The 13056-nt window shown below is 41.7% G+C and overlaps 1 protein-coding gene across 1 annotated transcript; it reads left to right on the top strand.

Annotated features, from left to right (window-relative positions):
• The first annotated feature begins 1704 nt into the window (after nucleotides 1-1704).
• Nucleotides 1705-10764, top strand: Esm1 (endothelial cell specific molecule 1). Its single transcript, XM_028784039.1, has 3 exons — nucleotides 1705-2377; nucleotides 5707-5859; nucleotides 9235-10764. Exons 1-3 carry the CDS (start codon nucleotides 2077-2079, stop codon nucleotides 9333-9335), a joined length of 555 nt encoding a protein of 184 aa, XP_028639872.1. The 5' UTR covers nucleotides 1705-2076; the 3' UTR covers nucleotides 9336-10764.
• The last annotated feature ends 2292 nt before the right edge of the window (nucleotides 10765-13056 follow it).

Here is a 13056-nt window from a genome sequence, read left to right as displayed (position 1 = left end):
GTTTTCTTTAAGGATGTGGACCCTGGTAAGTTGTCCGGAGTCCAGGAAACGGTCCCATACCTATGAATATATGGGAAGCACAAGTAGGGTCAGGGGCTTGCTAAAAACAAAACAACAACAAAACAGAGCTTGGGAGGCACTGGGTAGGTGAGGGGTGGATTCAAGAGGAGTTACAGGGAGAAATGAGGGGTGAATTAATAAAAATATTTTTTAAAAGATTGGGCAATCAAAGGACTTAATACGATCAAAATATATCACATATATGGGAATGTCAAAATGGATTACTTTGTGTAATTAATTACATAATGAATGATTTTATATAATTAATATATCCACAAAGAACAGCACTAGGCACATGCTATGGACTCAGTAGACCTTACAACTGTCACAAATGATGAAGGTGCCACCTGCTAAGTGCGTGTTTGCTCCTAGAGAGATGAGTACAGAGCCTTTCAAGTTAGAGTGTCATGAAATTTGGGGAAAAATTGAGGGCTTAATGTCTTCCCTTCATTTCCCACTTCCCCTACATGTATCCTAGCAAAGACCATGTCACATCCAGTGGCTTGGACGCCTCAGCCTTTAGAGGCCTCAAGACTTTCAGAGGTCAAACACTCTAACACCATGAGCTCTCAACAGAGGACGAGGAGTTCTGTGAATGCTCCACAGTCAGTCTGGGACAGACAGGAGTTACCCACTTCACTGGGTCATTTCTTTACCAAGCGGTAGTGACTTTATGTTGACAAATTGGGTTGGGAGTTTTAAGTGGAGTATCTAGTCCGTGTGAGGACTTCCCTGTCTTCTCTGACATCTAGAACTCCCTCATTGCACAAGCCTGGCTACACAAGGTCCTGGGCCAGCCAACACTTTAAGAGGACGATTGTTTTCCTTGGTGGGGCCGCACTCTGTGTCCCTCCACAGCATTAAGAGCTTGTTTCCTGGTGGGTCATGTTTTCTCTTCCCCATGACTTGCCTTTCTGGAACTGTGTTCCGATTTCCCTGCTGGCTCACTTGTTTCTTTGGGCTTACTGCCTTGTTTGGGAAGTTCGAAGCAAGAGCTCTGATAGATGCCAAGAGGTGAAAGGAAGGACCGGATGGATGCAGTCATTGGACACACAGACTCAGTGATGGATGAGCCTTCTCCTCAGGGGGGTTTGGGTCAGGAGCAGTCCAACTGATAAGTTTTTCCAGAACTGAGTAATTCAGAAACAATGCCAGGACAACCTTATCTCTCTCTCTCTCTCTCTCTCTCTCTCTCTCTCTCTCTCTCTCTCTCTCTCTCTCTCTCAAAGAGACTGATTAAAGAAAATGATTAGCTGCAACATGTCTGACTAAAGACAGCGACAGCAAGGATGGACTGGAACATGGAAAGCATAAATTACTTTAAGAAATAACCCAGGAGGACTGTGTGAGGAAGGAGGAAGTCTTTAAAAGGCCTTTATCCAAATATTTTCCTTCTTTTAAGTCTTGAAAAAGCTCAACATAATGATTTCTTCTTCCGAATGATATTGTGGCTGTTTATTGACGAAAAATGCCAAATGCTTGTTGTTGTTGTTGTTGTGTTTGTTGTTGTTTACTTGTTAGACGCTTGTTGAATCATGTCTGTATCAGTCTCCTCGGTGCTAAGGGACTCTAAGACAAAGCTACATCCTAAAGAGTTACGTTGGTGTCAGAGCAATTCCTGTGCAGAAGGGGGCTATGCTCTGCAATCTTCGTTATTCCCCCTTCTCAGATGTCCTTGAGTCCTTGAGACGGATGTGAGCAGAGTTTTTCAGCCCTCATGCAAAACAACCATCTAAACATAACAGATGACATCACCTTGGGCTTTTCAATTCCTGGATGGCAGCGGCGTGTTAATCCAGCCTTCATCCTGGATTTCATAAACTAAAACAAGAGAGGCTGGCAAGAGCACAGCGCTGCTGCTGGGTTGAGGAAATTGATGACGGGGAAGCATGCGGGCAACACAGTGTATAAAACTCATAAACGTGTAGGCAGAAGCTCAGCTACTACTTTGGACGGCTGCTTCCCGCCAGCATAGACCACGACGGCAGGGAGCTGAGCAGGAGCCAGCTGCGAGACATGAAGAGCCTCTTGCTGCTGACCACACTCCTGGTACCTCTGCACCTGGGCATGGCCTGGAGCGCCAAGTATGCGGTGGATTGCCCGGAGCATTGTGACAACACTGAGTGCAGAAGCAGCCTGCGTTGCAAGAGGACAGTGCTGGATGATTGTGGCTGCTGCCAGGTGTGCGCCGCGGGGCCTGGAGAAACCTGCTACCGTACAGTGTCAGGCATGGACGGGGTCAAGTGTGGTCCGGGGCTGAAGTGTCACTTTTACAGCGAGGAGGATGATTTTGGTGACGAGTTTGGTATCTGCAAAGGTAAAGAGCAACTCCTTGCTTCCCACTGTGCAGGGCTCCCAGAGGGTATTTAGTCAGCCTGGGGAGGTGCGTTCCTTCCTCTGAACTAGTTAGGGAGGATTCCTGGATGCAGGTGGTGTGTTTGATAGAGAGAAAAGGATATCTACAGGGAGGTTTGGAAAGCAGCGTGCAGGAATCACAAGGGCTGCAGCATCCCGTTCACTGCATGCATTCAGATTTGAGAAGGAAAGTTGCAGTGGTAGCTTGTATGCCTTCTTTTTCTGAGAGGCTTTAGAAACTTGACAGGTAGCCTGTTACAAATAGTTTAGGTGTCTGTTCCTCTGAAAGCTAATGATTACAGAGGTCCTCCTGAGATAACCTCTTAAAGCCCCCAGATTTCACCAGCCTTTGATCTTGAAAGAGTTCACCGGGGAGGAGTGCCTTACTCAGGCTCAAGTATTTCTGATGAACACTAATGTGCTTTATGGCATAAGGTGGGCTTAAGTCGGCCAACAGAATAACTCATGTTCTTGCAAGAGGGTCCCCTGAAGTATAAACTAAAACCTAGTTTTACTTTTAAAATGTTTCAGTTGGGCAGAAAGTAGCAGATGTTGTAAGACAAGCAGAAATAATAGTAACCTGAAAGTCTGTTTGTTTTTTCTTAAAAGGTGACTGTTTGATAGATTTAAAGAAAAGAAATGAAATGATAATTAAGACAGAAACCAGAGCTAAATGATGCTTTGATGTATTGGTGGAATTTATTTTCAAACCTAGTGACTAAATTAATATTTTTAAATGTACAAAAATAAAAGAGACGGTTATTTAAAAGTCTGCATACATACATGCCATTTAATCTCATCACAGTATGCCACTGTGATTAAAAGACAGTGTATCCATTCCTGCATCCAGTTGTAATACAAAGAAGCTGCCAAAATTGGAAAGCCCAGTTCTGAGAAATAACTCATACTTAATACAATTCCAACCTATCCTGGATGACATTCAGCTAGAATTAAGATAATCTCATTAATTCTCATTTTAGAAAACAGTTCACCAATTAGTCATTTTTTTAGTCTGCTAAACCCAGGGAAAGGCTCAGAAGTAAATTCTAGAAAAATTTTGGAGATTTTATTCTTTGCATAGATTAATTTTTGATTAAGACCAACAAGAGGTAATCTAGTAAGGAACTATTTTCTTTGCTGAACACACATACACATGTTTCTTTCAACTGAATAGGCTTTGTATTTTCTGGAAATTACAGGGTTTATCTGCCAAGAAAAAAAGCACCTCACATAAGGAAATTAGGGAGGAAGTGGTTAATGCAGTCCTGTCCTATGAAGCAGCGAGAGAGCTCATGTGGTGGAACTGATTTTCCTTTGGCATAAAAACACCTTTGTAAATGTGGTTATGAATGGACAGTGCACGGGGTAAAGCATCCAGCTGTGAGCCAGCGGTTAGTGAACTATGCCATTAAGAATCTATTTTGAATTGCTCTTTCTGGCTTTCTCTGCGTAGTTGGTGAGTTCAGTTCTGAACTGTTTTCTTGCTGCTGGAAATAATAGGGCGTGTTCACCTCTTTTGCAGCCCCATCCCCATGGCTGCAGGTGAATTCCCTCCTCCAGCCACATGAAGACTGTACATGTCGGCTTGTATATCCAGATGTGTGGGTTTCTCGGTTTGGTTGGATTTAACATTTAGATGCTTGATCCCGTGCTGCTTGCTAGCAAATCAGGCAGCCAGGACTTATCTATGGAATGTTCTGATCAGCACTCAGGATCATAGGGGTCACCTTGGACCTGTAACTGGGAGGTGGGCTACGATTTCCATTTTGAGCTTCTCTGAAGACAGTCACATCCTAACACTGTGCTCTTCTGCCAGAGTTTCACCAAATCTGTCTTAAGAACTTGTCTTCCCAGGGCAAGGGGGATGAATAACATCGGACTTCTCTATCATTTGAGTGACAGTGCTAGGTCTCCTTAAAGACTTACTTGATACACATTCGTCATGATCTTTTGGTGTACTGCAGGGTGGCTAAAACTCTGCTATGCCTCCCAACATGAGTGATTGTACAGTAGCAAAAGAATACATCTTCTACCAGTGATTCTCAACCTTCCTACTGCTGAGACCCTTTAATACGTACGGTTCCTCATGTTTGGGGTGATCCCCAACCATAAAATTATTTTTTTTGTTATGCCATAACCTTAATTTTGCTACTGTTATGAATTGTAATGTAAATATTTTTGGAGCTAGGGGGTGTTGCCAAAGCAGTTCTGACCCACAGGTTGAGAACCACTGTCCCATACAGATTCTGCTGAGTTACCCTACTGAGATACTGTTATGTCTCAAACTCAATCTTATAATAACTGACAGGCCTCTTTATTTCATTGCAGCATGTCTTAGTCTAAGTATTAAATCCTGATTATGAAGGAGTAAGCTCTGAGGGAGCTCCTCGCTGTTGGCAGGTGTGCAAGCCCTCAGGCGTGAACACCCTGAGGTTTCCTGCTCTCTTAGCATCTTTCTTTACAGAGAGCTCAATTAGTGAAACTCTTAGCAGCTGGGGAAGTTAGTGACGGCCTAGTGCTGTTCTGAGAGACAAGGAATTTTGCAGACTGGGGACTGGTGATTTCATGGTCAGGTGGGCCGCGAGGCCTCTTAGCTCTTTAAAACAGTAAACTGTCATCTACTATAGATGGATCACACACTTACACACATCGATCTAGTTGAGGAGGTAATGCTTATGTCTCTTTAATTTCCCATCTTCACTTACCTGTGCCCAAGAAAGCCTGTGAGAATCTGTGTCATCATCTGTGCAGAAAACAAACGGAATAAAGACTGGTCCAAGGGCAGGACTGGCAAGAAGCCTCGGTGGGGGAAGGCACCTGTTGTCACTCCTGGCAACTGAAATGTGAGCCCCAGAACTCACAGTGGAAGGAACCAATTCAGCATGTTGTGCTCTGGCTTCCACATGTGTGTTACACATAGACACACACACACACACACACACACACTGAAAAAATAAATAAGGAAAGAAAGAAAGGAAGGAAGGACAAAGAAAGAGAGGGAAGTTTTTTTTTTTAAAAAAGACTGGTCTAAGGAGATTTGTTATGTGTAGCTAACTTTACCTTAGAATCATGATCTTAATTAAGCCTGAGGCAGGTGTTATCTGGTCTTCCTATGTGGTTTTACATTTATGACTCCAACTTTCAACTTTCAATCCTTGGAGTTTGTGAGGAGTGATTTTCACTCACCAGTCAATGTCCAGGAGACTGATTCAAATCCTAAGGGTATCACCAGGGCGGAGAGGATGGGTGGGAGGATGGAGTCCTATGCTTAACAATTCTCTCTGCCTTCAGACTGTCCCTATGGCACGTTCGGGATGGAATGCAAAGAGACTTGCAATTGCCAGTCGGGCATATGTGACAGGGTGACTGGGAGATGTCTGGACTTTCCCTTCTTCCAGTATGAAGCAGCTAAGCCGCCCAGCAGGACCTCTGCCTCCCACACGGGTAAGCTAAGTGGTGACCTTGGTCTCAGTTTGAATCACTCTAAAGAGTATTCTACTCTCAGAGTAGAATATGATGCCGGTCTAAATGAGCCTGTCTTCCTCAGGAGAAAGACCGGCGGTCCTTGAGTTTGGTAGCTTTTGCTATTTTCAAAACAAAGCTCATTGATAATTCTGAGGATACTGTGGAGTCTCATAAAGTTTATAGTATTTTAATGAATTAACAAGGACAAATCTGCTGTTTCAAAAAGCATTCAACCAAGATAGGCAAAGTTCTTTGAACGATTTAGTGATCTGTTTTACGGACTCACTAGACAAAACTTTTTCTCTCCCAACTCCACACAGAAAGAGAACAGTGAGGTATTTGTTGGGTCAGCTTTAGGAGCCAGAATAGAAGATACGGAACATTTCTCCTCCTCCTGTCCCTCCTTCTCCTCCTTTTCCTCCCCTCCCCTCCTCCTCCCTCCTTCTCTTCATCAAATGGAAACAATGTAATGGGATAATTGTGGGTTTATGGAGTTTGGAGCTGGTAAGGATTAGTCCCTGTGGTGAGATCCAGGGAATAATAAAACTGTAGCAATGCTTACATGCGGGTGACAGGTCCGGGCTGTGTGGTTGTACACATAACCCTCCTTCATAACTAACAATCAAATAGAAAGACAGAGTTTATGATCATACAATTATAAGGAGTCCTGTGGAGAAAAAACTGTTCATTAATATCAATAAACGATACCTCCTCCAGATGGGAAGCTGTCACTCAAATTCATTTTATTTAGATTGTGCTTCTGCTCCTTTGCATCTTTGGATATTGTGCTTTTAAGTCAATTCATAGTTTTAAGTATGACTGTGGTCTTATACATCAAATTGTAACTTACTAGATGAATAGTTTCATGGACATTGAGTCTGGAAATTGGGACACTATGAACAGATTAAATCATGTGACCTATCTTTGTAGTTGTTGACAAAACAAAAGGTGGAGAATTTAAGACATGAATAGGTTTTATGTGAGTTTCATATAACACATGAACACAAGTCCCTTTAGGGTCATCAGCGCATCTAGTACATCCATTGCCTCTAGCTAGTTCTAGAACTTTCTGATTAGCCCAGGACTCACTGGTTTCCCTCTTCCTCACGGTCTTCCCAGTACCTGGAAACTATAAATGGAAACCATCTCTCTCTCTCTCTCTCTCTCTCTCTCTCTCTCTCTCTCTCTCTCTCTCTCTCTCTCTTTCTCTCTCTCTCCCTCCCTCCCTCTCTCAGATCTGGGAGTGCCCTGAAGCAATTGTTCACAAAAGAGATTTGAGATCTATTTTCTCAATTTGTCTTGCAGCCTCAAGCATTTTCAGCTTCCTTTATCCTTTCTTTTTCTTTTTAAAAATAGAGTCAGACATGCCACGCTGTAGTTTGTATCACTAATCTTTAGTTATGTATGAATGAGGTCTGGTTTCCAGCGTGCGCATACCATGAGAAGGTCAAGTCTTCTGTGAACAAGGCTTTTTGAGCTACACGATTTGTATATATGTTCATACTGATAACTAAACCTAAATCCTAAAGTCAAAGAAAAAGTAAAAATAAATAAAAAAATAAAAATGGAGTCAAAGAGTCTCACTATGTAACCTTAGTTGTCCTGGAACTTACTGTGTAGAGCAGGCTGGACTCAAACTCACAGCAATATATGTCTCTCCCTTCTGACTTAGACATGTGCCATCACTTCCAACACTTGTTTTGCTCTCTTAAGACCGTGGTTAAAAAGAGCTATGAAGAAATATCCTTTGAACCTCCTGTCATTGAAGTTTCCACCTAAGTATTTTGGAAGGGCAGCATTTAACTGTACTGCACATCTTTGTTGGCTTTGTTTTGGTTGGTTGATTTTTGTGGTCTTAGAGACCAAGGCCAAGGCATTGTGTACACTGGATGAGTGCTCTACTATCAAACTACATCTCTGTCACATCATTGTGACCCTTTGATGGTACCTGGGATGGAATGTCTGAGAGGATGATGGCTGCTTGCAACTGTCTCCCTGATGGGGACTCTTGATTGACATACCTAAGTCCCTCCTGCTATGACCCATGGACAATGCAGCCTCATTCATACCAGTTTGCCATTCTGTTTAGTTTGCTTGCAAGTGATGCTGATGTCTTGGCTACTGTATAAAAATTCTAGAAGGCTAAGTATTACTGGATGGTCATTATATCCCAAGCTACACAAAAAATATTTATATTGAAAGTAGGAATGGAGATTCTTACTAGAAATGTAAGAGGAAATTGGTTGACTTTCTTTTCTTTTGAATCCATATTTAAAAATCTTTTATTCAGGCAATCTTAGTGAACCTCAGGTTCTCAAGAGAGGGAAGAATGTCTGAAAAATATGAACAGGCTACCCTGTTTGGCTGTGTCTTGTCTACCTAGCATTCGCCTCTGTATGCCAGAGTCTACAGGGAAGAGCATGGCTCCTCAGTCTTGCCACAGGCTTCACAGGAGCATCTCACAAACCCATCTGAGACCACCCTTTGAGAACAGATTAAATACCTCCCAGTCCACCATCCTAGGTTCTCCCAACTGCATAGGATCCTCTTCAAATTGCTACCTGCTGCTAGCTGTTGTTTTCTTGGGATTCCTGATCCTATCCATCTCAGTTTTAAATGTTATTCCTTCTTTGGCAGCCAGTGTCCAAGAATGGAAATGCACGAGTCCCATTTTCTCAAGCTAGGAATGCCCCATATCCATTTGTCTGCCTCGACCACACTAACCTTGCTCCATTGTATTTCATGATGTGCACTGTGAACACAAGTATGTCTGACTCCTCTTAGGAGAAGATTTCACTCTAAAATCAACATTCTGAATCTTATAAGCCTTTCCCATATGAAGAACAAGATCTAACCTTTAGAAAAGATAGCTGCCTTCTGGAGCGATACCAAGAAGTGAATTCATCTTTCACGAATTTAATATACAATTCTTTTCAGAGATCTCCTTTTTCAGCATCTGATCATTTACTGAGTATGTGTTGAGCACCTATCATCTTCCAAACGTTGTTGTCCATGCTGAGGAATTAAGAAAGCAAGTGGAAGAGTCAGCAAATGAAAGAAGTCCTGCTTTTATTAAGCTGGAATTTTAGGGATGGAGTGAGATAACGTCCGGGAGGGGTGGGCTTCATGTGGACCATAAGGGGACGCGATGGTAGATGAACACAGAGAAATGATGTGAGGGCGTTATCCTGGCTGGAAGAGTGGCTCAGAGCTGTTCAGTCACGTGAACAGAAGATTTTGAGTCAAAGATTTATTTTAAATTCAACCAAAGGACAAAACCACAATAAAACAAATCCACACTTGATCTTTAACTTACGGATGTTTGGGCATGATTTGTGTGCCTTCTAATTTCAGAGCGTGACGCGGCATCTGGAGATGGCAATGCTGTGAGAGAAGAGATTGGAGAAGGGAATGCTGCCCGGCCCTCTGTGATGAAGTGGTTGAATCCACGCTGAGCCTGGCTGAATTTGCCAAGAAAAGGCTCCCCTTTAGTGACCAACGTTCAGCCAACATTTTAAGAACCGTCTAGAACATAGACTGTGGACATGTAATTTATGGAGATCAAGTGTGATTCAGCAAAAAAAAAAAAATGTAGGCTATATACAACCCATAAAACACATATGAGTGAACACTTTTAGAGATTTGTTAAATATTTAAATTTATATAGATCTGTTAAGTGTATGTATGTGTGTATGTGAGTGTGTGTATGAGTGTGTGTGTGTGTGAGTGTGTGTGCTCTTGTGTGGAATCACCAAGGAACTTGATATGCAGTTGAGTAATTACTGTCTATGAGTAATCCAATCAAAGCTGAAGGAACTGTGGGTTCGTTTGACTTGGGTGCACATTCTTATTGAGATACATGTTGAAGAGGAGTTAGAAGTAAGAGATGCTGGGGGTGGTCGTGAAAGTAGGGGTTATAATATTTGGCTCCTCCTCATAGTAGCTTAAAATTTATTATTTTGTTTTAATTGGAGGAAATAAAACAAGACCAGAAAAGCCTTGAAGGAACTGAGATATTGGAAGCTTTTGGGTGTCTAAACAACTGCTTTGAATGGAAATGCTATTATTACAGCTACTTGTATCCGATGGGAGTAGGGGCAGGTAGGGGAGGTGAACAGAGGGATGAATGAATATGTATATGTATATGTATATGTATATGTATTTCCATTGTTTCCCATCACCAGTTTAAACACTGTGCGCCTTGAGACAGTTCTAGGAATTAGTTTGCCTCCTGAGGGACAGAACAGGGTGAAGGTGAATATTTATGTATTTTTATAAACAAATCTCATACTTTAAATGTTTCTCCAGCACCCATATGTCTCTCCATCTTAGAGAAATTACCCGAATGTTGTTTGTTTAACATGGGTTCTCAAACACTCACATATGGAAAATGTGTTATTAACAATTGCACTAATAGTAATAAAAATGTACTTACTCTAGGTTTATAAAATGTTGAAAAAATTTAAAAATGCTATATCTCCAGTGAATTTTAAATTTAAATCAGGAAATACCTTTTTAGACAGTTTGAGACAGGAAAGTTAATTTTCATTAGGAAATGAGTCAGCTTTAGGGTATAGTTTATTTTCATTTTTATTCTTTCAAACTTGATTGATGAATGGAACTGGGATTCCACCCAGAGTACCTTAGCACACGAAGAACTGTTGTACTGCCGAAGCTGGGAGGTATTTGCAGAGTATTTTATTTGGAATGAAGAACTTATTTAAGAAGTATTTCCTTATTTACTTTTAGTTTATTCTCAAACTTTGCCAGCAGAGTTGTGAATGTACTTGTGGGAGGATCCTTGAATGTAAGCACAACCAGCTGTTAGGTTTTGTTTGAAAAAACAGTGTATTATTGTTCAATAAAAATGACACAACTGTTCTATGCTGACTGGTCTTCTTTTAAATTTTACTCTATCAATAGGAGAGCTAACTCACATTAGAGGACAAGTCCTTTGACTGAATTTTATGCTGCAGATGCATTTCTGTACTAACACGAGGGACCCTCCTGAAAAGTGGGTATATATATATATATATATGTATATATATATATATATATATACATATATATATATATATACATACATTTTTTCTTTTATTGGATATTTTCCTTATTTACATTTCAAATGTTATCCCCTTTCCAGATCTCCCCTCTGGAAACCTCCTATTCCATCCCCCTCCTCCTGCCTCTATGAGGGTGCCCCCACCCACCCACTCCTGCCTTCCTGCCCTGGCATTCTCCTACACAGGGGCATTGAACCCCCACAGACCAAAGGGCTGCTCCTCCCACTGATGTCCAACAAGGCCATCCCCTGCCACATACGGGGTCAGAGTCATGGGTCCCTCCATGTGTACTCTTTGGTTGGTGGTCCACTCCCCGGGAGTTCCAGGGAGTCTGGCTGGTTGACACTGTTGCTCCCCACATGGGGCTACAAACCCCTTCAACTCCTTCAGTCCCTTCTCCAACTCCTTCATCAGGGACCCCACACTCAGTCCAATGGTTGGCTATATGCAGATATTTTTATAGTTTTATTCATCTCTTTTTTTTCCTCTTAAACTTATGTTTTTCTGTCTGTCTCCCTTTTAATTCAAGATAAACAAAATCCACATTTTGGTATGATAAGTTAGCTATATAATATGTAGTGTATGATGTAGAATATAGCTATACCAGTATTATCAAGGTTGTTAAGTGATGATTCTTTCACTATTGTTGATAATAATAGATAGCCTTGTTTTGTTTTTTGTTCCTTCTTGGAAGGTAGAAAATTTTCCATGAAACAGCCACTACAGCTGGTTCTATGTTCACTGAGAAAATCCCAAATAATTGTCCCATTTGTTTGTTAACTGACTGAAGGTCATTCATATGTCTGCTGGTGTTCTTACTTATAATTAACTTAGTGTTTTATTTTCATTTATTTCCCAATGTTTTCCAAAGTAGTCGTGCCTTTTAAAATGAGGACAAAGGCAGAGCTTTCTGTACCTGTACTGGCTGGTTTTGTGTGTCAACTTGACAAAAACTGGAGTTATCACAGAAAAAGGAGTCTCCCTTGAGGAAATGCCTCTATGAGATCCAGCTGTAAGGCGTTTTCTCAATTAGTGATCAAGGGTGGGAGGGCCCACTATGGGTGGTGCCATCCCTGGGCTAGTAGTCTTAGGTTCTATAAGAAAGCAAGCTGAGCAAGCCAGGGGAAGCAAGCCAGTAAGTAACATCCCTCTATGGCCTCTGCATCAGCTCCTGCTTCCTGACCTGCTTGAGTTCCAGTCCTGACTTCCTTTGGTGATGAACAGCAATGTGGAAGTATAAGCTGAATAAACCCTTTCCTCCCCAACTTGCTTCTTTGTCATGACGTTTGTGCAGGAATACAAACCCTGACTATGACAGTACTCCTGGAAGAAGAAAGAAACCTCCACTCTGAAGGTTGTGAGGATCGCACCCGAGAATGGCACGGAAGACTCAGCCTTGCATTACAGAAGCATTTGAAGTCTGCTGATTCGTTAGAACGGAGATATATGTATATTTTAAAGATCCAACTTATCTGAGTTTTTCTAAGTAGTGGAAATTAGATGTCAGTTAGAAACAAAGTTACATTTTAAAAAGATATTTTTAGTCTTACTAAGTTTACATTTAAAAAGTGAAAACCTATGCTGTCTCCCCTGTCAGCAAAGTTCCACAATACTCCCTTAGGGAGTGAAGTGACTCAGGCGACTTTCAGCTTGAAATCTAAACCTGGAGTTGAGAACCTTCAGTGTGACCAGAGAAAATAAAATCAAGTAAGAATGGATTTGTCAACTCTATCTTCAGCCACAATTACAAAGGTCCCAGAGTCATGACCTTTACCCCCTATGCTAGAATTCATGAACCCTAAGTTGCTCTGTAATCTTTTGACTAGTTCTGATAGAAGGGTTTCTGAAATCTTCGGATTCATGGAATCCAGGCCTTACCTCCCAGACCCTGAGATCCTTGCCAGTGCAAGCAATAACTTTAGGACAGTGCTGTTGTTAGCCTGACTAGATTATCACTTCTAATAAGAGGCAATTTGGGAAGGTTTCTGTTTCTGCTCTGTTTTATTCTTCCTTTTAGATAGCCATGTAGATGGTGGTAGCGGATCCACAAATGCAATCCAATGGCACATAGCTACCTCCTTTTTAGTCACCCTAATCATTTACCTAATACCCC

Source organism: Grammomys surdaster, unplaced genomic scaffold (assembly GCF_004785775.1).
Source record: "Grammomys surdaster isolate TR1022 unplaced genomic scaffold, NIH_TR_1.0 99, whole genome shotgun sequence".
In the NCBI taxonomy this organism is placed as follows: domain Eukaryota; kingdom Metazoa; phylum Chordata; class Mammalia; order Rodentia; family Muridae; genus Grammomys; species Grammomys surdaster.
Note: the sequence above shows the minus strand (reverse complement) of the source record. Positions and strands in the feature narration are given on the sequence as shown.

Excerpts from the sequence above, each read along its gene's own strand:
- Esm1 (XM_028784039.1), top strand. The coding sequence starts at position 2,077 with ATGAAGAGCCTCTTGCTGCTGACCACACTCCTGGTACCTCTGCACCTG. Across the intron at positions 2,378-5,706 it reads CGAGTTTGGTATCTGCAAAG|ACTGTCCCTATGGCACGTTC; the intron begins GTAAAGAGCAAC and ends CTCTGCCTTCAG. Across the intron at positions 5,860-9,234 it reads GACCTCTGCCTCCCACACGG|AGCGTGACGCGGCATCTGGA; the intron begins GTAAGCTAAGTG and ends TTCTAATTTCAG.